Source organism: Pelmatolapia mariae, linkage group LG18 (genome assembly GCF_036321145.2).
Source record: "Pelmatolapia mariae isolate MD_Pm_ZW linkage group LG18, Pm_UMD_F_2, whole genome shotgun sequence".
Classification (NCBI taxonomy): domain Eukaryota; kingdom Metazoa; phylum Chordata; class Actinopteri; order Cichliformes; family Cichlidae; genus Pelmatolapia; species Pelmatolapia mariae.
Genome location: NC_086243.1, coordinates 22,092,355 through 22,110,000, shown reverse-complemented (window position 1 = coordinate 22,110,000; position 17,646 = coordinate 22,092,355). Strand labels below are relative to the sequence as shown.

Below are 17,646 nucleotides of genomic sequence, written 5' to 3'. Positions count from 1 at the left end.
CAGGGACAAGAGAGAAAGTTGATCGCCCAGGCCTACGATGGGGCCGCTGTAATGAGGGGTACCACTGGAGGAGTGCAGCGTAAGATACAGGACATTTATGCTAACGCTCACTACGTACATTGTTATGCCCATCAGTTAAACCTGGTAATGCAACAAGCAACCTCCCACATCCCTCAAATCAGTCACTTTTTTTCCGACATAGCAGGATTCGCTTCTTTTTTTACTAAATCGAGCAAGAGGCCTGCAGTGCTTGACGAGGTGGTGGCGCACCGACTTCCAAGTGCATCGGCAACCCGTTGGAACTTCAACAGTCGTGCTGTGAATACAGTGTATGAACATAAAGACGATCTGGTGAGGTGTTTTCAGACCATCCGTAACAGTGAAGGATTTGATGCCCCTACAAAGAGAGATGCCGGTGGTTTCGTGAGAATGCTGGAAGACGAAGCTTTCTGTTTTTTCCTGGCCTTGTTTCACAAGATAATGCCACATGTAGACATGCTGTATAACCACCTACAGAAGAGAAACATCGATTCTGTCACCATCGCAGGGATCACCCAGACATTCATCAGCCGCATGCAGGCTATCAGGTAGGCATAAAAGCATAAATATGTAACCTAGAATAAATGTTAATTATCTATGCATAGATTCTATCAAATTCTCTGCATATATTCTGTGTTCTGTGACTTAAATGTTTAATGGAATTCAGATAATTTTGATTTATATCAGCCTTTGAAGTAATTTTATGAAAAATATTTGATTAAGTATATTTGATGAAGTATATTCCCAGTAATGATTTGATGTAGCCTATACCATAGGCTATTTCCTGAAATTATGGCCAGGGCCTTTATTTACTTGCACTGGTTTTCCCCCAGCCATTAAACCAGGTCCGGTTATTAATTAAATCCGGTAATTCCCGGTAATTAGAACACAACCTTTGTTTGGTTTGTGTTTGGTTAATATATCCCTATTCAGTTTTCAGAAGCCATTAATGAAACTTATGTATTGGATCAGGGAGGCACTTCCTAATCTGGTTGTGGATGAGGAGTACAGGGGACCTGTTCAAGACCCACCCACAAAGAGACGGAGAACATTGGGGGAAGACAGGCAACACCATTTGGCACTGGAGGTAAGCACTAGCTGCTTGGTCTGATTTAAATCGGATCATCAGATAAAATCTAATGACGATGCTGTCAGATGTCATTTGATATAGTGGTCATGACTGTTTTGTTTTGTTATGGACAGATTTTTTTTTTCAGAATAATGATTAACATGAGACATGTGCCAAAGTCTTACCACTGAATCTAACTCTTACCAATTATATATTATTGGATAGGTGTGCGACACCATTATGAGCCATGCCAAGGAGAGGTTTTCTTTCACCAAGCACCTTGTCAGCGCCACTCTGTTGCAAGGAGACTTGTTCCAACAACACAGCAAAAATTTTCCAGATGCAGCACTACAAACCACAGTGGAAGCCTATCCCTCATTGGACAAAGCCAGACTTAAAACAGAACTGTCCCTGATCTACGACAACGAGGAGTTTCAGAGTTGTAGTGGTGCGCTGGCGCTCTATCAGGTTCTGATGGAAAACAACCTTCAAGACACATTCACCGAAACTGTAAGTCTTCTTAACATCCTCATCACCACACCAATGACAACATCAGAATCGGAGAGGTGTTTCTCTACTTTAAAGAGGATAAAAACTTTCCTGAGAAACAATATGGCTCAGGATCGGCTCAACGCTCTGGCTATGCTGTCCATAGAGAAAAAACTCACACAAGAACTTCCTGATTTCAACACCAGGGTCATCGAGAAATTTGCCACTCAGAAAGACAGACGAGCAAAGTTCTTGTACAAATAAGAACCCTTAACCATATTTACTCTCTTTCTCCATCCCTCTCTCTTTCTCTCTTTAGCCCACCCCCCCAATCAGTTTACAGTTGTTGTTTTCAATAGTTATTTTTCATTCATTCAAAAAAAAAAAAAAAATCTGTTCATGTTCATTTTTACAAATCTATACAAATGAAATGGCCAGAATATGGTTGTTCATTTTAAATTTAAATTAAAATTGTGTTGTTTGATGTACTCATTAAATGGGTCATTTTAGTCGATATCATAAAAATTGCCCCCCCTGAGATTTTTTTCAGGAGCCGCCACTGATATATATATATATATATATATATATATATATATATATATATATATATATATATATATATATATATATATATATATATATATATATATATATATATATGTATATGTGTATATATATATATATATATATATGTGTATATATATATATATATATATATATATATATATACATTTAATTTTGAAAGAGATTGTAATTAATACTGCAAGTTAAGTAACCTTTTACTTTACAGTTCTGATTCACATATTTATTTTAAAGTTTTACATAAGTGGGGGAGATCTTAATGGACATGTCTGTGGTCTGGCATAATAGTTACAGTGTGTGATTCTAGACTCTATTGTAGATGAAGACTGTGCCTGGTTTACTTTATTCACTGTGTTGCTGCATTGAAGCCATCTATATAACTGTACCTGCTTGAACTGAGACATTTTCTCATTGGCTCTCATAATTATTGGATTATTCTCTCAGATTTTCCAACCTGTGCATAATCTGGCCCCAGCTTCTGAAATGTGAAGATCTGATCTTTTTCTTTGAGAAAAATTACATTTAACGAAATGTTTAAAAAAATGGTTTTGTTTCATTGTGTTATTGTGATTTTAAAGATGTGATCAATTCAGAAAATAAATCTTCACATTAATAGATGATCATTAGTTCATTAGTTGTTACAGTCCTTTCTCTTTTGATATTAAATTGAATCAGCTGAGTTAGAAGAAACTCCATCTTTGTTGACCAATAATACCCAGACTCTTCCCTGTACAGTATTTTCTCTCTATCACTAAACTTTTCTCTTATATAGGTACTCCAAGTTGATTTTTCATTCCACTCTTTCAAAGTCTTTACCCTTAACTGATCCCCTCATCATTTCGTTAAACCCCCTTCTTTCTTCTCTTTTGTCCTTCTCTCTCTCCCTGTTGGAGAATCTTTTTAGACCATTACTGTGATTACGTGGCTTAGAAGGTGGGCAAAGGAAGGTAGAGGGCAAGGATGACGTGAAAAAAAAGGAGTAAAGCCACGCTCTCTCATGTGCTACCCGAAGGTGACTCCTATTCTGCTGAAAAGTGTTTACACAGCTCTTTCAACACACGCCAGGAGAGTGCATTAGGAAAGGAGCATCTGATTGAGGAGATGGACTCCATCCCCAAACTCAAATAATCAGAACTATCGAGTCACCAGGAGCCAGCTGGCTGCCCTGAAGGATTGTGATTCCCCAGAGGTCGAACTAAACTCTGAACCAGTTTTTAAAAGGATCCTGTTATACATGCAGCTTGCATCAACATCAGATATTTAGCAGGTATTTTAAGCCTTGCATGACAAAATGTGCAAAATTATTAGATCATTAATAACCAAAGAAACCAAAGAAAAGAGAAAAGTGTGGCTTTGTACCAAGTTTAGTAAACTAAACTAATATCTTGATGCATGCTCAATCATCTAGGCAAGGAAATCCCAGAAAGTTTCTTATGTTCATCTGGACGTAAAATTTTAAGGAGGGAAAAGTTTCATCAAACATTCGTCAAACATTTCGTCACTGATCCAAGTGGATAAGTGTCTTCCTCATATGACTCAATCATCCAAGTGGCGTTCCTCTCACTAAAACACTACGTCCAGATGTACAGAATCAACTTTTCAACTTTGTGTGCAGAGAGTGTGAACTGAGAACTCCACTGACTGACATTGACCGAATAGGAGATATATGAGGGCTAGTTACACAGGTGTCAGCTGCAAAACAATGGAGGAAAGCACATCTGTTTATACAGATACAGCTTCATAAAGTACATAATTTAAAAAAAACGTATTTTTCAACTTAATTCGTTAAATAAAATATCAAAAAACTGCCTTTCAAAAAGATCTGGTAATGAACGTAACCTCCTTTTTTTTATAACCTTACATCAACTGAGTGTTTAAGTTTCTTGATTGGTTCATGATTGAGTGAACAGAAACACAAGTGGTGAAAAAGAGAGTAGGTAATGGCTAAAGGTTGGGAGAATGTATAGAGTCTTCATGTCTACACATACTAGCTGTACACTGGGAGGCACGCTTGACTCTTTGCTGTAGGAAACTATCAAACAGTACAAGAACCTTTTCCTCTTGAGTTGAGAGGATGAGTTCAAATACAAGATATACGGTGGGAAAACTGACAATTTGAGATAATAGATGATCTTTCGATTTGATTTGATTTGTCAAGGGAAATAAAAAAAAGATTACTACATTAAATAATTAAAATACAGTGATGTGCAATCCAAATTTCTTTCAAGGTGCAGCATGATAGGTGGTGACACAAAGATGAAAATGCTCATGCATCATGATGTGTAAGTTCAGAATATTTCAGAATATAATCAGAGGGAAAATCCAGACAGCTATGTGCACAACCAGTCATGTAGGTCTCTGCACATTAATTGTGGGAAGACTCACATGGGGAGAGTTTACTTTAAATGACCGCTCTGTGATCTTTGGCCATACCACCCACCATTATTTGAGAATAAAAGGAAAAAAGAAATACTACTATGAATGCTGAATCACAAAATACCTCCTCACAGGGTTAAAAACTAGAAAGGAAAATCCATCCATTATCTTAAGTTTCTTTCAGCATCTCCTCTTGAATATATTATTCACTGTACTGTGTAGAGTGTATTCGCCAAAGATACTCATACAGTAATTCCCGCTTCATATTACTCAACATACAGAAAGACATTTCAAGGTTCAAGGTTCAAGGTTCAAGGCTCTTTATTTGTCACATGCATAGTTATACAAGTATAACACACAGTGAAATGTATCCTCAACATGTGCAACATGTGGTTTAGGGCCCGGATGGCTTGAGGATAGAAGCTCCTCTTGAGTTTCTCTGTCCTTGCCCGGATGATGCGGAACCTTCTACCAGATTGTAGAAGTTGGAACAGTTTGTTGCCAGGATGGGACGGGTCCTTCAGTATCTGCGCTGCTCTAGTCCGGCATCTCCTGGTGTAGGTGTCCTGAAGCGGGGGGAGAGCAATCCTGCAGCAGCGTTCTGCTGTACGGATCACTCTCTGGAGAGCTTTTTGGTCCTTCACACAGCTGTTTCCAAACCACGATGTCATGTTCTGTGTGAGGATGCTCTCCACAGCGCCTGTATAGAAGATCCTGAGGATCTTTGGAGAGACCCTGAACTTCCTCAGTTGTCGTAGGTGATACAGGCGCTGCATAGCCTTTTTGGTCTGGGCCTGAATGTGGGCAGCCCATGTCAGGTCTGAGGAGATGTGGACACCAAGATACTTAAAGGACTGCACCCTCTCCACTGGAGCTCCATTAATGGATAATGGGCTTGTAGTCTCTGTGCTGACTCCTTCTGAAGTCCACCACCAGCTCCTTGGTCTTGCCGACGTTCAGCTGGAGGTGGTTGTCCTGGCACCATGATGCCAGATTCTTCACTTCGTCCATGTAGGCCGCCTCATCGCTGTTGGAGATGGCACCCAACACCACTGTGTCATCAGCAAACTTCACAATGGTGTTGGAGCCGTGGGTGGCCACACAGTCTGAAGTGTAGAGGGAGTAGAGCAGTGGCGAGAGGACACACCCCTGTGGTGCTCCTGTGTTGATGGTGATGCTGTTAGAGACACACCTACCCACCCTCACCACCTGAGTTCTGCCAGTGAGGAAGTCCAACACCCACGCACACAGACGGCTGTTGAGTCCCAGATCCCTCAGCTTTGTGAACAGTCTGCTGGGCACTATTGTGTTTCCATGGCAACCATATGCAACGTGAGCATAAATTACTTCCACTGACGAAAATACGTCTGCTGTTACATTCTGTATACCACAGTCCTCAGAATAATATACATAAGAGCCACAACAACCCATACCTGACGCCTTAACTCTCCTTCAAATTCATCACATCCTTATAGACTGACTAAAGACATTAAGTGAGCATTACATAAAACTCAATGGGAGATCCATCAAGGAGCTAGTTAAACCGTCATAAAGTTTTCATTATATTTATGTCGGCTTTGAAGTGCTGATGGCACATCATTACTGTACTTCCACCCTCAGATTACACAGCAGAAAACTATTACACCTCATCTATAAATAGTATTTTAAATATGTCATAAAAATCAATCTTATCATCTTTTCACGAAGTTCAGACGCTAATCCAACATCAGTGTAAAACACCAGCATGAAAGACAGGAAGCAGAAGTTAGTTGAACTAAAGATACTTTTTGGATGAAGACAACTTTTTTATAGTTATTTTTTTAACTGCTGAAAGGATGAAAGAAGTATCATCCTTTTAATATATTTGCAGAGCAGGAAAAGATTTGAATTCTACCATTTAGAGCTCAGTTTTTAGGGTATCTTTTGGCTTCTTTTAGTGTAAATATATAGTGTTTGGGCTAGACCAGTGGTTCCCAAACTTTTTTTGCTGGGCCCCCCTTTGTTTACAAGAAAAATGTTTGCCCCCCCCCCCCCCCCCCCCCCGCACGCACGCACACATCCGCCAACCACACACACCCATATTTTTGCTCCATTGCGGTTTATTTCACACCTCAAACATTTAATAAAAAATTAAGCAAATACAAGTAATCTGCAATAAATTACAGGTAGTAATAAAATAAACTACTAACTCTTTCACGCTACGTCCACACCTACAGGGGATTTTTGGAAACGCAGCTGTTTCGTCCACATGTAAACGGCGTTTCGAATAACCGAAAACGGAGATTTTTTAAACTCCTTTTTCGCGTTTATGTGTGGAGGAGGAATACAGAGTTCATCAGGCAAGTCAAAGGTATGTGCCTTTTTTCACGTCACGCTGTGCGCCATGTTATTGTTTACATGAGATGAATTGCAGAATGGCAGATAGAGACAAAATACTGTTAATCTGACTGTCTGCAGGTTTTACACGCTTACATACACACGCAGTTACTGTCCCTCCATTTAGAAAGGCAGAGGCGTCACGGTGTAATTATTTTACGTGTAGTTGTTTTTTTTATGTGTAATAATATTCAACATTGCTATCAATACATTTTTCAAAAAATGTCTCTCTGTGCAAAATGGGTTCAAAAACATAAACAGCTGTGGGATACTGTTTGTCTGTGATTTGGAGAACCCAGCGCTGCTCCCGACACAGGGAAAACCAATTCTGCAGGGGAGACCTACCTCAGCACTTGTGCAGGTGAAGCCAAAGGGAAGATATGCTTCACCTTAATTCGGTTGATGTCTGGTTGTGTGAATATTGAGATTTGCTACTACCCTCCTGTACCCTCCCATGCATTCTTGGATACTCCACAGGTACTGCTGTGATCTCATTCATCACAAAAAAGACATCTAAGGCTAGGAGTTTCCACTTCAATGAACAAGAGCAAGGTGAACAAATCTGTGGTGCCTTCATCCCTGTGGCAGTTAACTACTATAATAAGAGCCTTAAGTTTGAGAAGAGAGCTCAAACACTTGGCAGTTTATTATAGGACTGTGACTCCAGCATCATTCACTGACATGCCACACAATGCAAATGAAAATTATGACAGCAGTTCTGAAAAAATGACAGTATGGTAATGATAGCAGAGTTTTAAAACCACCCTGTGTATCTCATGTGTGATGGTGAATTGGTTGTTGCTCTGTCCACAGCTGAATAATCACAGGAGAAAGGCATCAGTGCAAACTCTGCATAAAAGCCCCCAAGGACAATACTGAGAAGAGATTCGGCATGCCCACAACTCCCGGTTCAGGACTTTTACATCCTCAGCCAGCACCACAGTAATTCTTTTCACTCACAGCTCACTTAGACAGCAGGCTTTGATATATTACTTTAATCCAGCTTTTAAGAAAGTAATGATACAATTCTACTGTTGACATGAATCCAAATTTGAATTTAAGTCAGAACCACAAAGGACCATCTTGAGCTGTGCAAAAATCAGTTGTGATAGCAATGGGTCTTCAGACCACATTTTCTGTAATATTTGGGTACTTGTAAAGCTTCAAGCTTTGCCCATCTTTCAGGTTTCACGAGATACTGACCAAAGTGTAACTATTCATAGGAACCACAGACAGTTTTTCTTTCATGCTACACTATAGTGTGAGCTTACATTAAGAAGTAAGGTGTTGCTCCTATATGCAGCCACAAGAGCTTCAGTGCGATTTGGCATTGGCTCTTCAAGTCTCTGGAATTCTGCTGGAGGGAGAAACACAATTCTTCCTAAAGCTATTTCCTCAGGAAATTTGATGTTTTAATGTTTGTGGTGCAGACATGTCAGTCCAAACTCTTGCACGGGTTTTTAACTGGGTTGAGATTTGATGACTGTGATGGCATTAATACAATTTATTGTATTCCTACTCAATAAATGTTCCACAGCTCCGCAGTGCAGTGGTTTACACATTTTTACATGAGGGAAGATCCCCAGGAAGAGATTGAATCCCTTGCGAGTTGCTTTAGGAAAGTAAAAATCTGCCCAATCATAAATGTGGGAGCTTCCTGCTATGGTGACGCCTTGTAAATAAGAGAGAGGCTTAAAGTTGCTTCTCCTTTATACAAACCACTCAGTGTGCTATGGATGGCATCATCCAGGAAGAGACTATACTGCGTTCCAAATTATTATGCAAATTGTGTTTAAGTGTCATAAAGATTAAATAAGTTGTTTTTCAATTAAACTCATGGATGGAATAGTGTCTCAGGACTCTTTTTATCACTGAAATCAATCTCGGACACCTATGGTCATTTGTTTGCCAGGTGAGCCCAATTAAAGGAAAAACTACTAAAGAAGGATGTTCCACATTATTAAGCAGATCACCATTTTCAAGCAATATAGGAAGGAAACAATGATCTTTCTGCTGCTGAAAAGCGTGAAATAGTTGAATACCTTGGACACTTAATGAAAACCTTAGATATTTCACCAAAATTTAGGCATGATCACCATAATGTTAAGAGATTTGTGACTGAGTCAGAGCACACATGGGTTCGTGCAGATAAAGGCACAATGAGGAAGGTTTCTGCCAGACAAATACATCCGATTAAGAGAGCAGCTGCTAAAAGGCCATTACAAAGCAGCAAACACATATTTGAAGCTGCTGGTGCCTCTGGAGACCTGCGAACATCAAAGTGTAGGATCCTCCAGAGACTTGCAGTTGTGCATAAACCTTCTATTCGGCCACCCCTAACCAATGCTCACAAACAGAAATGGCGGCAGTGGGCCCAGAACTACATGAAGACTAAATTCCAAACAGTCTTGGTCACTGATGAGTGCAGTGCAACCCTGGATGGTTCAGATGGATGCAGTGGTGGATGGTTGGTGGACGGCCACCATGTCCCAACAAGGCTGTGTCGTCAGCAAGGAGGTGGTGGTGTCATGTTTTGAGCCGGAATCACAGGGAGAGAGCTGGTCGGCCCCTTTAGGGTCCCTGAAGGTGTTAAAATGACCTCTGCAAAGTATGTGGAGTTTCTGACTGACCACTTTCTTCAATCCTGTTGAGAACTTTTGGAGCATCCTCAAGCAAAAACATATGAGGATGGGAGGCTGTTCACATCCAAACAGCAGCTCTGGGAGGCTATTCTGACATCCTGCAAAGGCATTCAAGTAGAAACTTCCCAAAAACTTACAAGTTCCATGGATGCAAGAATTGTAAAACTGCTATCAAATAAGGGGTCCTATGTTAATATGTAACTTGACCTGTTAAGATGTTTTTGATTGAAATAGCTTTTGGTGTCAGTGAAATTGATCTACTAATGCTGCAAATTCAACAAATGATCATTTTCAATTCTCTACAACCTATAAAATCTTTTGAAACTCTGTGTGCATAATAATTTGGAACAGTGCATTTTAATTTTTTTATTTTTGAAAAACATACTGTTTTCATTGGGAGTTTTGTTTAGTAACATTTGAATTATACCCTATTGGTCGATGACTCGAAAATTATGCCGACTGTCATTTGAATCGACTATTTAGGAAAAACAGAGAAAAATATCATTTGCATAATAATTTGGAATGCCGTGTAGTGCAGATCAGACAGGATGAGGCTGATCTTACTTCAGTTCAGGATTTCAGGATTTATATAGTACCAATTCACAATAACAGTCATCTCAAGGTATTTGCAGCAATCCTTACATCTACAGAGACAAATGGATTAGAAGAAGATATTGCTTCTACAGACAGCACCATCAGATACCCCAAAGAGGGCAATGGTTCTGTTTTTTATTTTGATTTGTCACCTGCCTAAAGCACCTGCCAAAATACATTAAAACATAGTGAAACTAGAGTGAAAGTTGCCACCACAAACGATGTTGCACACACCCAACTGCTGACGCACACAGATAAACATATTGCCATCCCACTTCTAGTACCCTTTACTCATTACTCAATGGAGGGACCTGCACTCATCTTCACATTTGGCCTTCATTTTGGCCTCAGCTATAAAAGTGCCATGGCTCTATGGGTGCAGTGCGGTTAATTTGACAAAATCTGTCAGAGAGGCATATAAATACCTGACTGACATGCTCTAAACTGCCTATGTAGACACTGTTGCTGCAGAAGGTATCTCAAGGACCATATTTTTCCATGACAATAGCGGCCTTACTGTTGCAGCACTTGGAAATATCTTTCTACTGCAGCTGTTTAAAGTAGATGTGCTGGTTTTGGCTGAGAAAGCATGAGTGTAGAGTCTGTTGGTGAGTTTGTCATTTTTATCTTGTATGAGTCAATGATTTTTTTTCATGAACAAGATCAAAGATGTAATAGCTTTACTCATATCACACTTTTGATCTGTGCATACATGCTGGGATGGTTATTAAAAGCTTGCTGCTGAATAGAGAGTCATGCATCAAAAAGGACCCAAACACAGGCCTCTTCCCCTTCATTACAGTTTATTGTTATCTGCAGAGCAGGTCAGTGATCTAATTGTGACTAATTTCCTGTCGGCCCACCAATGAGGCGCTGGCAACAAGCCCAGGTGTGGTGAAACATTTGTCAATTTTTGCCAATAAATATTTCCTCATATTTTTTTCTGTAGGTGAGGAATAATGAAACTCAGCTCTCTTACACCCATCTTCTTCTGCTGTTCATTTTTTACTTTGACATCCTATTCTGTATATTGTGATGATTTCTTTGCTACTGTATCTCTTGGTCATTAACAGCCAGTTCATTTGCATGCAGTGAGTGCTCTGATCCTGTTTTCTCCAAGCCCTGTCTAATCAGCTGCTTTGCATCATCTGTCTGAAGGAGACTGGCTCCATGCCCTCTCCCTGATGTTACCATAGAGCAGATACGGCCGGGCTGGCACAGCTATCTTTACTTTGGCACGAATCTCTGTCTGTGGAGTTTAAGGCTGCATCACATCTCCTTAGATCTCAAATTATAGATCAAAAGAGGCAGTAAATCAGTACCACGGTAAATGTATTTTAATTCATATATAGTTTGTTAATGTAGGCTTCATCATTATTATGGCTGCTGATATTGCCAGTAAAAATAAAGGGTAAAAAAAGGTTGCTGTTGCTGCAGTGAAAAATGTAGAAACTGTAGAAATTAGATTATTAGTAACTTAATGGCTCCTCCAATTCAGACAGATGTAGACAAAATCTGATGGCTGATACATGATCACATATTTAAGGGTCCATACTGTCAGCTTTTGTTTCTTTAGAGCAAAGAGGAATAACAACCAGCAACATTCCAGCTTGTCAGGAGCTGAAATGTCCTAACCACGTGGCCAATGGGTCATCCATAGTTTGAATACTAATGCTATATTAGTTGTATCTAGCTTAAGTGGGTTTTGAGAGAGTATGCTTAATTTTCATGTTACAAGAGAAATGAGTTTTACATACTGTAGCAGACCAGTCCCCATCCTTGGCACACAAGAGGACACAGCATATTTATTAGAATGAGAGGGTGTTGCAGTGGGCATCCTCTGCCTGTCTCCCACTGTTCAAAGGAAATTTTAAACTGGCTGCAGACGTGAATGTGAGAGTGAATGGTTGTTTGTCTCTTTATTTGAGCCCTCTGACAGACTGGTGACTTGTGCCCCGCCTGTTGCCTATGAGAGCTGGGATAGCCTCCAGCCCCTGTGACCCCGAATTGGATAAATGGAGGGAAATGGATGGACATCTGTTAGATAAAGCTCTTCACCACCGTCATCTAAATTTCTGAAACTTTTAAAGGCACACTAAAGTTTCTGGCAACACGTGGTGGCAACAGCTTTTTTTAATGCAAGCCCACAACTTAACCATACTTCTATAAATTCTGTTAGGACATAATTTCTAGAAACCAGAAGAATAGGAGCATATTTTTTAATTTCCTGGAGAATCTGTTGAAAGACAGGGTAAAAAAAAGGATTCACACACAAAAAATATATAAATTAGAGTCCAACTGGCATTGGGTTTTTTAAGATATCTGATGTGTCGAGATTTAAAAACCCAATATAGAATAGAATAGACATATTCTTTATTTTCCCTCACTGAAGGAAATTCAAGTGTTGCAGCAGCAAAGTGACAGGCAGATTGAGCAGGCGGATTCACACAAAAGTAAAGAATATAATAATAAAAAAATCTGAAATAACAGACTGTACAGTAAGTATGGGATATGTCATGCTTCTAAATTTTTGCGTAGTTATTCTTTGGTTCTGCCCAGTTCTGCTAAGATCAGCTTGTTGGTGCCACATTTCATGAATAACAAAGTTGCAGAGTGCCCTCTGGTGGACAATCTATGTAATGCCAACACTCACTGTTGAAGGGTGTTTCAAGTTCATTTATCAGTCATTATTAATGATGACACCAATAGATCGATATGACCAATAGTATGAGCCCACTAACAAATTGCTCAGGCTCTAGTATAAAGTGCTGAAAGCGTCTTGAATCACTGGACAACAAATAAACATAGGGAACTTATTGTAGTAGTCAGTGCCATCAACATGTCATGCTGAGAGAAAGAAAAAGGCCAACAAAGAAGAAATATCACTGCACAGTTTAAGATGGGCTTGCAGTTTCATATGGAAGATTTTGGGATTACCCCAAACTCCCTGTTTTATTGGCAGTGTTCAAAAATACATTTAATGGCAGGATTTCATTTCATTCATGTATTCTTTTTTTTCTGATTTCATCACCCTGCAGTGCCTAATTACAGTTTGTAATTGCAACTAAAGAAATTAACAAACATTATTTGATTAATTTCTTTAAATGTATGAAGAAGAACAGGTCGCTGCTCTGCTATGCCTGGGCATGAAATTAGAAGTCATCCTGCAAGAAACACATTGTAGCTGCTTAAATCTGTGGGAAACATTAAAACATACTGCAGAAAAAAGACTCTTGGAGTGATTTAGAAAAGGTGGCATTACAACAGTTCTGATTCCACTGCTTGCAATACTCTTAACTCTATCAGCACTGTGTGCAGCACATGTAGCAGAGTATGCATCACAGATGGACCCCAGTTGTGTCCTAATATTAAGCTGCTAACTGGTTTGTGAAGCTCCTCTACCACCAACACATCAATATCAAATTTCTTTTCCCCCAAAATCTGTGTCTGTATCATCCTCATAAATCCAATATTGGTCAATCTTTAAAGAGTAACATTAAATTTTCAGCATCATATTAGAGTCTCATCACTTTGCAGTTAATGATTACTCATTCATCAAGAAATACAAAAAAAGATATTTGCTCATAGTGAGTGGGGGACGGGGGACGGGGGGTTATAAGCATAAGAAGCAATGTGTATTTGGATCCTTTTCTATCTCTGTCTCTCTCTCTCTTTGGGTCATGATTGTCTCTGAGTAAGGAGATTAAGATAGCATGCGTCAATCCAGGATTTAGAGACAGAGAGACAAATGCAAACTCCTCACAGACAGCCAACACTGCAGCTTCGACTGGATGTGCTCAAGTGCTCCTTGACAGTCATCAGATATACATAAAATAGAAGCATTTGTCGTATCTATATCACTTAAATCCTGGCTTGCCAGGCCCCTGTAATAGATACATTTCATCTATAGTTCACAGAAATCTCTCTGCTCTTCTGCTCTGCACAACGGTGTGATGCAACGTGATTAGAACTGGTGTGCGGAGGGGTGTGCGCATTTGTGGGGATTATAAAATATCATTTTGCCAGTCATTGGTGTTCTGATCATTTCTCACTTAGTTATTGCACAAGTACTGAGCAACCACTATCACTGGAACTGTCACTCTATGAGCACAAAAACCTGACATCAAGTTAAACACAAAATAAAATAAATATAGAGTAGTTTTTGTTTTATTTTTAAACTGCAAAAAGTTTGATGCAAACAATAAAATTTTAAATTTGGAAACAGCCCCAATTTCACAGGAAACAGGTTTACTGATACTTCTGGAACTTTCCACACAGCTCCACATCTTATTACTCCACTTCCTGCCTGGAAGGAGAGCAGGTATCAGCATGTAATGCCCCAGTAACAACTACTAAGAGGCTTTTCCTATTCTAAGTAACAAGCAGTGGGCCAGCACTAACTAGCACTGCAATCCAAGAGAGTAGGCCAGCCAAAGTCTTCCTGCGATGTGTTAGTATTACATCTCCAAAAAAAGGAGAAAAATATCAGCTTTATTAAACCAAGATGCATATGTCCAAACACTTCCTCCTGTTCTAAAGGTATTCATGAACCTTTGAAGGTATATTTCCAATTATTTTGGCCACTACAGCTAGCGTGTTATCAAACTATACTTCATTTTACATATTCTGCAGCTACAGAGGAACATTAGTACTTGAAGTAATGTTTCTAGCCACCATGCAAATGGTATTCACTTTCCTATAGCCATTTTTGTTTTCCGGCAACTACTGTCTCTTACACTCCCTGCCCACTCTGTTTCTCTAACTTTGTGTTTTGTTAGGTAGTAGCAAAGTTTAAAAAAAAAAGAAGGAAAAGCTGTATGTCACAAAAACAATGAACCTAAAGACCAAAATATAGAAGAAATTCTTATAGTCGCTTCTGGAAATGTGACAGACAATACTGGCACTGTATTTTGTAATATGAGATGTGAGAAAATAAATAAACAGAGACCAATATGACTGATGATTAAACGTATAAATATGGTCCATGCTGTACAAATTCAGTAAGGCCACTAGATTATTTCCAGCTAAGAAGTTTGCGTGCGTAAGGAAATAAGATTTGATGCTTTGATGCTGATTGTTAGAGGAGTCTTTAAATAGATTTTGGGAATACCCCCTAACAGCGGTAAGTACTGTTACATCACCCTCAAGCTGTTTAAAAGACTGAGAAGTGGGTGCCTCACTCTGTGAAGTTTACCTGAATACTGCAAACTGGAGCTTGGTTTCATAACTAAAACAAAACAATGCATGGACTGCACAGCATGTGCAAGAGACACAAAACCATGCTGCTGATGGCGTGCTCTACAGCTACAACACGTGAAGAGAAAAGAAAGCCAAACAGGTGCAGCACATAGTTTGGGGTTTAATACCACATGCCACAAAGTTCACCGCGAGTACAAGAGTCATAAATGAGAGGAAAAAGCTCGAGAAGAGATTTAATCCATCCGATTTTCACAGACTATTGGTTATGCAACCCTATCTGAAGTCTGTTTTTCAACTGGACATATGACATGATACAAGCATGCGGATATGCATCTCTATCTGCCCTGCGCGCTGTTACATAGCGAGTGCAACGATGTGGAAAGGCCTCACACAAGGATTAACGCCCAGTGCAACAGATGGCGTATTCTCCAACCCTTCCTGTTCAGCACACGCGCACGCGCACAGATATGCACGAAAAAGAAATATCTGAAATGTTACCTTCTTTTTGGGCGGCATGGCAGTTAAAGGTGTCCTGTAGCGCTATTCCAAGGCTGTAACGACCACTTCAAATCACCATTCACCTGGCTCCAGTAAACAAATGGACAAGCATGCCATGAGAGTGGTTCTCCCTCCACTCAGGTGGATAACTCCCAGGATGCTCTTCAGTGCAACAGATACGCGTGTTCCCTGAGCGCCAGTTTGAGCGTGAGGATGCAATTTCTTCTCAGAACCGCGACGCCGAGGACACCACCGGAGACTGCGAGAGTTGCGTGAAGGGTTTCACTTAAGTCGCTGATGTGAGTTGAGTGTAGTTGCCCCTTCCCGAGTCCTGTGGGTATTAAAGGCTTATTTCTCCGTGCGGCATCTGTTACGCCGCACACCGCTCACTCTGACCTCGGGCACCAAACACACCAGGAAAGTCTCCAACCCACCCGAGCTTTCTATGAGTTCTAAATAACGGAAAGTGAGGAAAGTCTTACTTTCTTTTCCCCCCTTTTATTAAAGAACAGAATCCATCCTCTGTGCGTGCTGTCCCTGATTAGTGTGTGCGCTTGTTCCTAGGGTTTGTGTGCAAAAAAGAAAAAAGAAAAAAAAAAAGAATTGGAGTGTTATAATGGCATGGCTCCAAAATAGAAAGATGGAAATTAAAAAAAACAAGCAGACCATAATTCCATTGTGCGCCCGATTTACAGCATGGAATTACAGACAAACAGAATTCATCATCCAGAGAGCGCATTCATGAGACTCTTTCATCACATTGGTTCGGTGTCATTATGTCACCACTAAAACTCGATGCCAAGTATCAGCCACGCTGCTTCTTTTGAAGCTAAATCGACAGAAGATTTGCAAACCAGTTATTAACTATCTTGTATATTTACTTTTAGTGCTTAACTATTTTGCTGATAATACCTCTGATTTGAAAAGGTTTATAAAGGTTTATAATTTAATTTTATCATTCTGTCTTTACGCATTGCATAGGACCTAAAAACAAAAAAAAATGTATACTTCCTCTTCCACTGTTTAAAGGTAAGTAACAGTGTTTGGCCCATTTGTCACCGTGGCTTGCAACCTGGACAGCTGGACAGGGGACATGAGCAGATGGGTGTGTGGTACCAAAATCTCCAGGGAGAGCTTATAAGGAGAAGAGGGACAAAGATGGGAGTGTTACATAAAACTGAGAATAGAAAAGAAAATGCAGACCTGTAGTCAGCTGAGCCAGGCTGTGACTCTGTGGAGAGATGATAATAAATCCTGGGTCAGATGTACATCTGGGCTCTATACACACATAAACACACACACGGCTCTTGTCCTTGTCAATATCTATGCTGCTGATCAGAGGTCAGACAGCTGCAGTCACCTGAGCTCTAACAGAGTTTGGCCTTTACTAAACTCTGATCTATGACACCTTAAATCTCCTCAAGCAATAGGAGCTTCCCCTGCAGAGCCAATGAAACACTTCAACAAAGTGAAAATTTTGGCTGAAATCATCATCAGTACAGAGGGGGTCAGGGAAGCGATATGACAGTGAGTGTCGACAGACATCTGTAAAACACTTTGGAGGCTCCATCCTGGTTTGGTGCTGCATTTAAGCCAGTAGTTTGGGGGATCTTGCCAAAATAGATGGAATTTTAAATTCAGAAAACAACAGATGGATTTTGAGCCACCATGCAATAACATCTCAAAAGCATCCGAATGGCAACAGTTTCATTTTTCAGCATCACAATGATTCAAATGCGCTGTTAATACAATAAATTAGATAGAAAAAGACACTGTGCAGCA

At 39.9% G+C, this 17,646-nt stretch overlaps 2 protein-coding genes across 3 annotated transcripts in view; one reads left to right on the top strand and one right to left on the bottom strand.

The window, feature by feature from the left end:
- Window positions 1-1,981, top strand: part of LOC134616342 (zinc finger MYM-type protein 1-like) — a 2,380-nt gene extending 399 nt beyond the window's left edge. Inside the window, exons 1-3 of the mRNA XM_063461149.1 lie at window positions 1-587; window positions 1,012-1,126; window positions 1,334-1,981. The exon at window positions 1-587 is cut by the window's left edge and continues 399 nt beyond it. Coding sequence (XP_063317219.1) covers window positions 1-587; window positions 1,012-1,126; window positions 1,334-1,861 — 1,230 coding nt within the window. The 3' untranslated portion in view covers window positions 1,862-1,981. The remainder of the gene's footprint in view (window positions 588-1,011; window positions 1,127-1,333) is intronic.
- The window catches only part of cacnb2b (calcium channel, voltage-dependent, beta 2b), a 33,761-nt gene extending 17,343 nt beyond the window's left edge, over window positions 1-16,418 (bottom strand). The window contains exon 1 of one of the 2 annotated variants that reach the window (XM_063461417.1): window positions 15,865-16,418. In XM_063461417.1, the coding sequence (XP_063317487.1) occupies window positions 15,865-15,882 (18 nt within the window). In that variant the 5' untranslated portion in view covers window positions 15,883-16,418. The remainder of the gene's footprint in view (window positions 1-15,864) is intronic. The other variant, XM_063461416.1, reaches the window with a different exon arrangement.
- Window positions 16,419-17,646: the final 1,228 nt, after the last annotated feature.